The 13,007-nt window shown below is 39.2% G+C and overlaps 1 protein-coding gene across 1 annotated transcript in view; it reads left to right on the top strand.

The window, feature by feature from the left end:
• Ppa1 (inorganic pyrophosphatase 1) overlaps positions 1-12,424 on the top strand; it is a 32,993-nt gene extending 20,569 nt beyond the window's left edge. Inside the window, exons 7-11 of the mRNA XM_070020925.1 lie at positions 4,423-4,550; positions 5,450-5,535; positions 7,947-8,016; positions 10,004-10,046; positions 12,072-12,424. Coding sequence (XP_069877026.1) covers positions 4,423-4,550; positions 5,450-5,535; positions 7,947-8,016; positions 10,004-10,046; positions 12,072-12,103 — 359 coding nt within the window. The 3' untranslated portion in view covers positions 12,104-12,424. The remainder of the gene's footprint in view (positions 1-4,422; positions 4,551-5,449; positions 5,536-7,946; positions 8,017-10,003; positions 10,047-12,071) is intronic.
• The last annotated feature ends 583 nt before the right edge of the window (positions 12,425-13,007 follow it).

The raw sequence follows: 13,007 nt of genomic DNA on the forward strand, positions 1-13,007 counted from the left end.
GGAGTTTTTCACGAAGTATAGTTGTATCTATTTTTTTCTTTTGTTTATAGTGTTTGTTGGTATAACTAAGAAATGATTGCCTAATCCAAGGTCATGAATATTTAAACTTAAGTTTTCTTCCAAGACTTTTATTTAACTTTGGCAGTGAAGTCTTTGATCAATTTTTTTTTTTATGTTGTTTTGTTTTCTTACAGTGCTGGGGTTGTAATCTATGGCCTTGCACATGCTAGGCAAATCCTTTACCACAAGCTACATCCTCAGTCCTCTTTGATCTTTTTTTAGTTAATTTTTCTGAGTGTGGGGCTGGGAAGGTGGCTCAGTGGTAGAGTGCTTGCCTCGCATGCATGAGGCCCTGGGTTTGATTCCACCGTACCACATAAGCAGAAAAAAGCTGGAAGTGGCACCGTGGCTCAAGTGGTAGGGCGCTGCCCTTCTGCTGAAGAGCTGAGAGACAGCTCCCAGGCCCAAGAGTTCAGCCCCCATGACCAACAACAACAACAAAAAATTGTTCTAAGTGGCATGAAATAGGAATATACCTCTTTCTTTTGAAGATGGATATCCAGTTGTCACAGGAGCATATATTGGAAAGACTTTCCCCTTTTGAATTATCTTTGTATCCTTGTTGAAAATTAATTACCATAAATGTATGGTCTATAATTTGATTATTTACATTTTATGACATTTGTCTTGATTCTTTTCATTTTAATCAATTAGTTACTTAATTACTTTTGTGTTTTGGATTAAACTCCCACCTCAAGCTTGCTAAGCACACACATTACCATTGAACTACACCCCTAGCTCTATCAAGATTCTTGTATTTGGTTGCTTCTAATTAATGTTCTACTCCATCTAAGTATTATATTAGTCTTCTAAAATCAGTATCAGTAGAGTTATCTCCAGAGTCTCTGGGGTAGGGGAATGCATTTTCTTGCCTCTTTTAGCATCTATTGCTTGTCCCCTTTGCATTCTTTCCATTAGCTGTTCAGTTGTGTCATTTGTGATAAACCAGTATACTGTTTCCTCAGTTCTGTGAGCTGTTCTAGAGATTATGAACCAGAGAATGATGGAGTTGGGAACTTGAAGTTATAGCTACAGAGTCAGAAATACATCATCCTGTATTTCTGAATTTATTTATTCAGTCCCTGGCCTTCTGAGACTAAGGCCTTTAGTTTGTGGAATCTGATGCTAACTTTAGGTAGCTAGGGAAAGAATTATTTTTTTTTTTGGGGGGGGGGTCCGGTCGTGGGGCCTGAACTCTGGGCCTGGGCGCTGTCCCTCAGCTCTTCAGCTCAAGGCTAGCGCTCTACCACTTGAGCCACAGCACCACTTCCACGTTTTTTTCTTTTTGCTTATGTGGTGCTGAGGAATCGAACCCAGGGCCTTGAGCATGCAAGGCCAACGCTCTACCACTGAGCCACCTTCCCAGCCCCAGAATTATTAAACGTCCAGTTGGTATCTAAGTTCTTTGAAATGTACCAGTGTTGAAAAATATGCTAATTCACTCTTAAGTTTTCAATACTTTAGCAATACTATAATAGAAAGCATATCATTTAACTACATAGATCACAAATTGGACCAAAGCCAAATTTGTTTTTTTGTTGTTTTTTTTTTGGGGGGGGATCCGGTTGTGGGGCCTGAACTCTGGGCGTGGGCGCTGTCCCTCAGCTCTTCAGCTCAAGGCTAGTGCTCTACCACTTGAGCCACAGCACCACTTCCGGCTTTTTTCTTTTTGCTTATGTGGTGCTGAGGAATTGAACCCAGGGCCTCATGCATGCAAGGCAAGCACTCTACCACTGAGCCACCTTCCCAGCCCCGGTGGCTCAAGTTCTAAGGCACTAGCCTTGATAGAAAGAAAAGAAAAGAAAAGAAAGAAAGGAAGGAAGGAAGGAAGGAAGGAAGGAAGGAAGGAAGGAAGGAAGGAAGGAAGGAAGGAAGGAAGGAAGGAAGGGAGAAAGAGAGGAAAGAGAAAGAAAGAAAGAAAGGAAGAAAGAAAGAAAGAAAGAAAGAAAGAAAGGGAGAAAGGGAGAAAGAAAAGGGAGAAAGAAAGTCGGTCTTACTTTATAGTCTAGAGTGACTGGAATTTAAGATCCTCCTAGCTTATCCTCCTGAGTGTTGGGATTACAAATGTATACCACATGCCAGACTATTCCAAGTTGTACAAATATAAATTAACTCCTGCTGTGAATGTATTTCCCTTTCATGATTGACTTTTTAGTGCTGTGTCTTTTATTTGTTTACATCCAACAGTAGTTTGGCTTTTCTGTTGGCCCAAACTAACTCATTGGAATTGAGAAATACCTAAATTACCAAGTTTAAAATGTTACCCATTAACATTAAACCTGAATCTCTGAAACTACTGCAGGACAGAGTAGGAGAACTAATAGGCACAGGAAGGAACTTCCTGAACAGAGTCCCAGGGTCACAACAAATTGGAGAGAGACTCAACAAATGAGACTACCTTAAAATAAAAAGCTTCTGCACAGCTAAATCTATCCCAACCAAGCTAGAAAGACAACCAGCTAACTGGGAAAAAAGTATTTACCAGCAATATATCAGACAAGGGGTTAACATCCTGTATATACAGGGAACTCAATAAACTAATCCCTCCCAAACCTAACAAACCAATTACTTAAATGGGCAAGGGAACTAAAGAGGGACTTCTCAGATGAAGAAATAAAAATGGCAATGAAACACATGAGGAAATGTTCATCATCCCTGGTGGTGAAGGAAATGCAAATAAAGACAACCCTGAGATACCACCTTACCCCAGTCAGAATGGCCCACATCCTCAAATCAGCCAACGACAAATGCTGGAAGGGATGCAGAGAAAGAGGAACCCTATTACACTGCTGGTGGGAATGTACACTTATACAACCACTTTGGAAAGCAGTCTAGAGGATCCTTAGAAAACTAAAGATTGACCTCCCTTACAACCCAGTCATACCACTTCTAGGCATCTACCCTGAACAACAGGAACCAATGTACAAGGACACATGTACCTCCATGTTTATTGCAGCACTGTTCACAATAGCTAGGTTATGGAAACAACCCAAATGCCCCACCACAGATGAATGGATCCAAAAATTGTGGTATCTATACACAGTGGAATATTATGCAGTCATTAGAAATGACAAAATAATGGCATTTGCAGGGAAATGGATGGAGCTAGAAGGAATCATGTTGAGCGAGGTAAGCCAAGAGCAAGGAGACAAACGGTACATGGTCTCCCTGATAAGTGGATGCTAAATCCAAAATGTTAGGTGATACGACAAAATTAACAGGACTTAAGAAACAAAGAACTCCCACTCATCTGGTCGAACCACTACTAAATATTCCCATGCTGCTGATAAACATGTATGGTGTATAGTGTACACTGTTATATGTTATAGACTGTGATAGACAATTTGCTCCAGGAAAGTTAGAATGAACTTGTGACTTTAAATGAGCATCATTATTCCACAATACTGTGAAATTCTGGAAATTATGTAATCACTTAACCACAATTAAAAGAAAAAAAAAGAACCTCAGGGAAGGTAGGGAAGGAAGGGATGGTAGGGGGAAAACAATGGAGAGGGTAACAATGCTCAATAGGAAGTGTACTCATTACCTTGCTCATGTAACTGTAACCCTCTGTATAGTATCCTTACAATAAAAAACTTAAAAAAAAATAAATAAAATGTTACCGATTGACTGAGGATGTAGCTCAGTGGTAAAGTGCTTCAATAGCATGGACAAGACCCTCCATTTTATCCCCAGGACAATAAAAATAAAATAAAACTTGAAGCCAACGGGTATTGCCTCATATATCTTTTTCCCTTTGTACTAATACTATGGCTTGAATTCACTTACACTCTCACTTGGTTTGCTTGCTCAAGCCTTGTATTCCTAACATTTGAACCATACCTCCAGCATAACTTTTTGCTAGTTAATTGGAGATGGACTCTCATAAACTTTTCTGCCTTTTCTGGCTACAAACTTCAGTCCTCAGATCTCAGCCTTCTAGTAGTTAGAATTGTAAGGATGAAGACTGGCACCCAGCTAGTATGTTTTTCTGTCCATTAGTATGTAATTGGCATGTGGCTCTCTGAAATAGTTTCTACTTGGCTTCATTAGTATTTTATACTCTTCTTATAGGAATTATCCACGCTTACTAAACTAATTTCATTATTTCACCTCAGTTATTTCATTTCTCCTTACAGTTACCCTAATAGCAGTTACTGTCATACTAATCTGCTCCTCTCATATTTAATGTCAGAACTAGTCTGACACACTAGATGATTTCTTTTTCTTACATGGGATTCTCTTTTCAACAATCAGGTCAGCTCCAATATTATCTTGAACTTTTTGATGATCCAATGTATAGCTTTCTCGATGCATAAATAATTACTTACATATCAGGTAATGTGTTTGTTCTTTCCTTAGATATTAGTGATGTTGAACGGCTGAAACCTGGATATCTAGAAGCGACTGTGGACTGGTTTAGAAGGTACAAGGTTCCAGATGGAAAACCAGAAAATGAGTTTGCTTTCAATGCAGAATTTAAAGATAAGGTAATATGTCATATAGAACTATGTGTTAATACTTAAAATTTGACCATATTCCCATCAAAGTTCATAAAATTCTATAGATGCTTATTTATTTAAATGTCCTTACTGTGTTTGATATATACTACTGTAATCCCAATATTTGGGAACCAAAGGCAGGAGGATCAGAAGTTTGAAGATAGCCTGGGCTACATAGTGAAATACTTGTCTTTAAAAAAATGTTCTCATAGCCGGGTGCCCGTGGCTCATGCCTATAATCCTAGCTACTCAAACTGCTGAGATCTGAGGATTACCATTCAAAGCCAGTCCAGGCAGGAAAGTCTGTGAGACTCTTATCTCCAATAAACCACTCAGAAATCCAGAAGTGATACTGTGGTTCAAGTGGTAGAGAGCTTGCCTTGAGCTGAAGAGCTCAGGGACAGCATCCAACCCCGGAGTTCAAGCCCCATGACCAACGCACCAAAAAAAAAAAAAAAAAAAAAGAAGTTCTCAGGCTGGGAATGTAGCTTAGTGGTAGAGTGCTTGCCTTGCATGCATGAGGCCTTGGGTTTGATTCCTCAGCACCACATAAGCAGAAAAACCAGAAGTGGCGCTGTGACTCAAGTGGTAGAGTGCTAGCCTTGAGCTTGAAGGGCTGAGGCCCCAGAGTTCAGGCTCTACAACCGACCAAAAAAATAAATAAATCAAGGATTGATGCTGTAGCTAAAGTGGTAGAGTGCTAGCCTTGAACTCAGGCCCTGAGTTCAAGCCCCAGAGTGGCAAAAAGAAAAAAGGAAAAAAAAATGTTCTCTCCTATTTTTAAGGAAGTGATTGAAAAGAGACAAAGTATCAGACTTTATGGAAATATTGATAGTAAAAAAACATCACTTATCTATCATTGTAATGCCTCTCTCTTCAAATTATAGGCCTTTGCAGTTGATATTATTAAAAGCACTCATGACTATTGGAAAGCATTAGTGACTAAGAAAACAGATGGAAAAGGAATCAGTTGGTAAGTTGTAATGTTTCTCTGTGTTTAACACATAAAACAGATCTGTTTGCATCAAAGGTTTTAGCAACCACAAAATGCTATATACTATTACTCTTGCTTAGAAAAGAACTGGTTTGTCAGCTAGTGCTCAAGTAAATGGGAAGGGAAATACATAAACAACTTAAAAATGCCTGTAAGACACTGAATAAGTACAGACCAAAGCCATCAAGTGAGTGAGAGCTATGTGAGAATAATTGGGAAAGGCTCTGAGCTTCAGGATGCTATTCTTGATATAAATAATTTAATAGCTATGGGCTGGGAATGTGGCTTATTGGTAGAGTGCTTGCCTAGCATGTATGAAGACCTGGGTTTTATTCCTCAGTACCACATAAACAGAAAAAGTTCGAAGTGGCACTGTGGCTCAAGTGGTAGAGCACTAGCTTTGAGGAAAAGAAGCTCAGGGACAGTGCCCTGGCCCTGAGTTCAAGCCCCAGGACTGGCAAAATAATAATAATAATAATAATAACTAAGTTCCAGGTGTTTGTAGTCCTGCCTATATATAATCCTAGTTTCTCAGGTAGTTGAATCTGAGGATTTTAAGACTCTTATCTCCAATTAACCAGCAAAAAGCTGAAAGTGGAGGTTTGGCTCAAATTGTAGAGTACTTGCCTAGCAAGTGTAAGGTCCAAGTTCAAATACAAAGGGAGTTAGGACCTGGGATAAACTCAGTGATACAGGATTTGTCTGTCATGTGCAAAGCCCCTAAGACCTTTTTTTTCTGTTTATGTGGTACTGAGGAACCGAACCCAGGGCTTCATGCATGCTAGGCAAGCACTCTACCACTAAGCTACATTCTCAGCTCCTACCTCTTTTTAGGATTATATTATGCACAATTTATGTTTTTTTAATTTAACATTGTATTATAAGCATCTCTCCATAATACTGTTACATAGCATTCCATTCTGTGTATGACTTGATTCATGAATTTTTGTTGTTGTTCCATTTTGTTTTTGAGTACTAGAGATTGAACCTGGGGCCTGTGCATTGCTTGGCAGGTACTCTACCACATAAGCCACACTCCCAGCCCTAGATAAAGTATTTTTAATCATTCCTTCTTGTTGGATATTTTAGTTATGTCTAATTTCTGGGGCTTTGTGCATTGCTGGGCAATTAGTCTAACACATTAGCTACACTCCCAGCCCTAGATAAAGTGTTTTAATTATTCCTCTTGTTAGACATTTTAATTATGTCTAATTTCTTTTGTCTTCTCTTCCAAGATTCTTTTTTTTTTTTTTTTAATTTTAAGTAGTTGTACAAGAGGATTTCGGTTCAACAAATCAGATTATGAGTACAATGCATCTTGATTAATGTTACACTTTCCATCATTCTTGCCCATTTTTTCAGTCCCATCCATATCCTCAAATTATTTTAATTATGTATATTGATTATAATGAATTATGTCCAGTTTTTGAAATAGGCATATGGTGAATATTTTCATAGATGTTGCTTCAATCTTGGGGTCTTAGAGGCAGAATTTTCCTATCAAAGCCTATGAAGTTTTTAAAGATTTTTGCATATATTTTGCTGAGTTATTTTTCAGAAATGCCAAACAGTTTATAGTTACAACCAGTTACAGCCAGAAATACATATTTCAAATCTTTGATCAGCACTAATAGAGACAGGATTTGTTATGGTGGTTGCTTTGATTTTTTTTTTTTTCCCACTAGGAAAGATGTGTTTCTTACTTTAATTTGCTTTCCCAGCTCTTTCAATGAGAACTACAGAGAGATCTCAGATTTTTAAATCTGAACTTGCTAACTAACTGTTGAATAGCTGAGTCATAAAAATATATGTACTAGGCTAGGAAGGTGGTTTAGTGGTAGAGTGCTTGCCTAGCATGCATGAAGCCCTGGGTTTGATTCCTCAGTACCACATAAACAGAAAAGGCTGGAAGTGATGCTGTGGCTCAAGTGGTAGAATGCTAGCCTTGAGCAAAATTGCTCAGGGACAGTGCCCAGGTCCTGAGTTCAAGCCTCAGAACTGGCAAAAAAAAAAAAAAAAGAATATATGTACCTTGCTAAAATCAATTTGAACGTTTAATATAGGTGAACAAGCTTTCAATTCATCCCAACTTAAAGATCACGTGTTCCACCATTTTCTCTTTAAAAAGAGAAAAGCATTTTTGCCAGACACTGGTGGCTTATGTTGGTAATTCTGAGGATCACAGTTAGTGCCAGCTCAGGCAGGAAAGTCCATGAGACTATCTCCTGTTAACCACCAAAAAAAAAAACTGAAGTGAAAAAGCTAAGAGAGAGAACCCAGTCCCTGAATTCAAATACCAATACTAGCTAGCACACACAGAAAAAGAGAGACTTGTCGTCGTTGTTGTTGTTGTTTTGTCATGACCACTCACTTTGGGATTTTTTCCATAGTATGAATACAACAGTGTCTGAGAGCCCCTTCAAGTGTGATCCTGATGCTGCCAAGGCCATTGTGGATGCTGTATGTATTCATTTCCTTTAATGAGAGAATGGGATGGCTAAAAGATACACGCTAGATGGGAGAAGAAGTACTTTCAACAAATATTTGAGTACCTCCTATGTACATATTTCTTTTTTTTTTTTTTTTTTTTTTTTGGGTCCGGTCGTGGGGCCTGAACTCTGGGCCTGGGCGCTGTCCCTCAGCTCTTCAGCTCAAGGTAGTGCTCTACCACTTGAGCCACAGCGCCACTTCCGGCTTTTTTCTTTTTGCTTATGTGGTGCTGGGAATCGAACCCAGGGCCTCAGGCATGCAAGGCAAGCGCTCTACCACTGAGCCAACTTCCCAGCCCCTATGTACATATTTCTGTATGAAGGATTGAAATTAGGACACGTAGTACATAAGCACATATAAGTAGGCACTAGACTGAGGAGAGGAACTGCTGAGTGGCCCTGATCAATCAGTCATAAACAAAGTCGTATAATTTGTAAAAGTCAAAAGTCAACTTGATTTTAGAATATACTGAGTGACCCAAATGTCTATCCACTTTGAGGGGTTTTCAACAAGGGAACCCATTGGAATGTACTTGAATCAGCTGAGGAAATTACCAACTTCAGGGTACCATTGCAGTAATGGTTTATAACACTAGAAAAGACTTTGATATGAAATAGTAAAATGTCTATAAGAGCAACAGTTTTGTCTGTGTACAATTATCTGATTTGGGCTTAACCAAAAGATATAATTAGATCATCTGAAAATTATTTTCATGGGCTAGGAAGGTGGCTCAGTGGTAGAGTGCTTGCCTTGCATGCCTTAGGCCCTGGGTTTGATTCCTCAGCACCACATAAGCAAAAAGAAAAAAGCCGGAAGTGGTGCTGTGGCTCAAGTGGTAGAGCGCTAGCCTTAGCTGAAGAGCTGAGGGACAGCGCCCAGGCCCAGACCCCACGACCGGACCCCAAAAAAATTAAAAAAAAAAAAAAAAGAAAATTATTTTCATGAAAGCATTAAAAACAGAAGTCAGAGACAGTGGCTTATGCCTGTAACCCTAGCCACTTGGGAAACTAGATTAAGAGATCATGATTTGAGTCCAGCCTGAGCAGAAAAGTTCCCTAAGCCTCTCTCAATCAATAGCTGGGTATTGTGCTATATACATGGCATCTTAGCTACATTGGAGGCTGAGATTGGGAAGATTGAAGTTCTAGATGAGACCAGGCAGAAAAGCCCAAGAGACTACATCTGAGTGTGTTGGGTGTGTGTGTGTGTGTGTGTCTGTGTGTCTGTGTGTGTGTGTGTCTGTGTGTCTGTGTGTGTGTGTGTGTGTGTGTGTGTCTGTGTGTGTGTCTGTGTGTGTGTCTGTGTGTGTGTGTCTGTGTGTGTGTGTGTCTGTGTGTGTGTGTGTGTGTGTGTGTCTGTGTGTGTGTGTGTGTGTGTGTGTGTGTGTGTGCCCAGCTTTGGCAGGAAGCTAAGAACATGATCTTGGTCTAATAGGAAAAGACAACTTTATTGGTGAACCTTGTACATTCAGATTCATCATTGTTTACATATGTGTCCTGACAAAGTTGAGATGAGTAAGAAAAACTGAAAGGGAAAAACTAGTGTTAATTATCATAGTTTTTCAATGAGAACACTGTCTGCATTTGTGTATATATTGTATATATGGAATCATTATATATAAATTTTTATATTTTATTTCAAAAAATTGTATTAATTTTATAGGTCCTTAAAAGTAAAAAACTTTTAAGTTGTTAATATCTTTGAGCAGTGGAGCACACCCTCCTTGTTCCTATATGTTGTAAGTTATTTTTAGAGCCTAAAAAGTCAGATAGTCTTCTTTGTTTTGAGAGAGCATCTTGCTGTGATGTTGAGGCTGGCCTCAAATTCTCTATTCTTCTGTTGTAGCCTTTTGAATTCTAGGGTTATAGGAGTGTACTACAATGCTAGACTCTTTTTTTTGCCAGTACACTTTTAGCTTTTTTGCCCTAGGACTAATGAATATATTTTAACATTTTAGTTACCACCGCCATGTGAATCTGCCTGCACAGTACCAACAGATGGTAAGTCCAGAGTCTAGTAAAATTACATTAGAAATGACTTGTATGGAAACTTAAATGTGCATATCAATTTTTTTTAACTGAAGCTGGGTGCTAGTGGCTCATGCCTGTAATCCTAGCTATTCAGGAGGCTGAGATCTGAGGACTGCAGTTCAAAGCCAGCCTGGGCAGGAAAGTCCGTGAGATTCTTTATCTCCAGTAAGCCACCAGAAAACCACAAGTGGTGTTGTGGCTCAAGTGGTAGAGTGCTAGCCTTGAGCTGAAGAGCTCAGGGACAGTGCGCAGGCCCAGAGTTCAAATCCCATGACAAAAAAATTTTTTTAACTGAAAAATAATGATATATTTATGGAGTACAATGTGATGCTTTCACAAATGTTCAATATGTAAAATGATTAAATCTGGCTAATCTGTTACTTCACATTTTTTTATGTGTAGTGAACTTTAAAAATCTAATGTGTTAGCCATTTTGAAATATGCAGTGGAGCTGAGCTACATATGTAGCTTGTGCTTATTGTATTTGGGTCCTGAGCTTAATCCCCTGCATCAAAGAAATAGACAAAATATGAGACTCTCACACACTGGGCCCTGAGTTCAGTTCAAAGTACTAACAAAAGAAATGGACAATGTATTGCTATTTAATATAGTCAGCATCCTGTGTACTAAAAATCCATAAGGCTTATTCCTCCTGTCTCATTGCAGCTTTGAACCCTTTGATCAGCATCTCCCTTTTGTGGTCTACCTGTCCCTACTCCCTAGACCCTTAAGAGCACCTTTCCATTGTCTATTCTTATATGTCTAAGTGTTCCACATATAATAAGTGTAGGTGTCTTTTTGTACCTGAATTATGTCACTTGATATAATATGCTCCATGCTTATATATGTGTGTTTATTTTGATACACCATGTAATATATAGAGAGAGAAAAGGAAGGAACAGAAACATTCCAGATTGATTGTATTCAGTGCCACTTCCTATCACTCTTGAGATCCAAGCAGTAACCACAATGTTTGAAGTCTGGGTAGATACCTCTATAAAGCAGCTTTCTCCCCCTTTAGATCTTAAGAATCTGTTTTGTTTTTTGTTTTTCTGATAAGAAAGGAGTCTGTCACTTAATTTTTTTAAATTGCATTATAGTTAATGTAAGAAAGATGAGCCCTGCATCAGCAGCTTGCACCTATAATCCTAGCTACTCAGGAGGCTGCGATCTGAACATTGAGGAGTTTTTGTGTTTTGTTTTTTTTTTATCTTTAAGTAGTTATACAAAGAAGTTCCCATTCTAGCTGGGCACTGGTGGCTCACACCTATAATCCTAGCTACTCAGGAGGTTGAGATCTGAGGATCACGTTTCAAAGCCAGCCCGGGCAGGAAAGTCCATGAGACTCTATCAACAATAAACCACTAGGAAACCGGAAGTGGTGTTGTAGCTCAAGCGGTAGAGTGCTCACCTTGAGCTGAAAAGCAGGGACAGCTCCCAAGCCCAGGGTTCAAGCCCTGCGACGGAAGAAAACAAAACAAAGAAGTTCCCATTCTACAAAACAGTATATGAGTACAAAGTGTCTGACAACATTGTCATCCATCTCTCTTAACCCATCCCTTCTCTCACTTTTTTTCTTTAATTGAGATTAGGTGATTACACAAACACATTTTTAATTTTCACAAGGCAAATTTGAACATTGAGGTGTGAAGACAGTTTAGGCAGACACAGACACATCCTCAAGACTCTTATCTTCAATTAACCAGAAGAAAAGCTGGAACTGGAGGCATGGCTCAAGTTGTAGAGCACTAATTGTGAGAGAAAAAGCTGCTCAAGAGCTTGAGGCCACAGTACTGACAAAAAAGAAAAGTGAAGTCCAGATAAAAACATTGTGGCCCAGACAAAAACTGTTTTGCTAGGGTGCAGCTTTACATTTAAGTTTAAGTTTGCTTTAAGTTCTCTGTAGTAGAGTCCACTAAAATGAATGCACTTATATGTTGACAATTTTGGTTCGTAATGGGGATTCTAATTTGTTTTTCTGTTGTTTGGTTACAGTGGATAAATGGTTCCATCACCAGAAAAACTGATACAATTTCTCTGGAGTACAAGCTGGTTTTCTGCATCCTATTTATCTGGAAGTATTAGAAGTAAAAGTAGTAGCTTCTCAAAGCTTTAAATTTATAGACTCATCTGACTAATGCAAATTCTGCTGTGACCCAATCCAATCTATTCAGAATGTTCTGTCTAGAGGCATTTTACGTATGCCAACTAAGGTAACTTTTAGCACATCTTAGCTGTGGGGGCAGCGGTGGTTTGGAAGTCATTTGTGAACAGATGTGCAATTGGAGCACAGGTGGGTGTACGTGTGTACCATGTGTTAGGAAATAAAGTTATTTTGCTGAAACTTGGTTTAAGATTTTTTTTCTTATTCCGAAACTAATATTACTAATCAGATGTGGGTAATTTGGGGTTTTCTATTAGTGATCTTACTCAATTTCATATTTAGCTTAAAAACTACTTGTTTGTAAGAATCTTAGAATGAAACCCTTATAGTAGTAGTCTTGGTTCCTTTGCCTAGTCCCTGGCTTCCCAAGCTAAAGCAAAAGTTTCTTTATTGCCTTCATTTTAGCAGAAAGAATGACAGTTGTCATCTCAAGATAGTTCTGTGATAAGTCCATGGCCTTTGAAGCTGTACAGACCTGCATTTGAATCCCAGCCTACTTTCTCATTAGCTCTGTAATCTTAGACAAGTAACCTCAAGCTCAGTTCTCTCTATAAAAACAAATGCTGGGGCTGGGAAGGTGGCTCAGTGGTAGAGTGCTTGCCTTGCATGCCTGAGGCTCTGGGTTCTGTTCCTCAGCATCACATAAGCAAAAAGAAAAAAGCCGGAAGTGGCGCTGTGGCTCAAGTGGTAGAGCGCTAGCCTTGAGCTGAAGAGCTGAGGGACAGCACCCAGGCCCAGAGTTCAGGCCCCATGACTGGACCACCCCC

This window comes from Dipodomys merriami, unplaced genomic scaffold (assembly GCF_024711535.1).
Source record: "Dipodomys merriami isolate MVZ:Mamm:240054 unplaced genomic scaffold, mDipMer1.0.p SCAF_14, whole genome shotgun sequence".
Classification (NCBI taxonomy): domain Eukaryota; kingdom Metazoa; phylum Chordata; class Mammalia; order Rodentia; family Heteromyidae; genus Dipodomys; species Dipodomys merriami.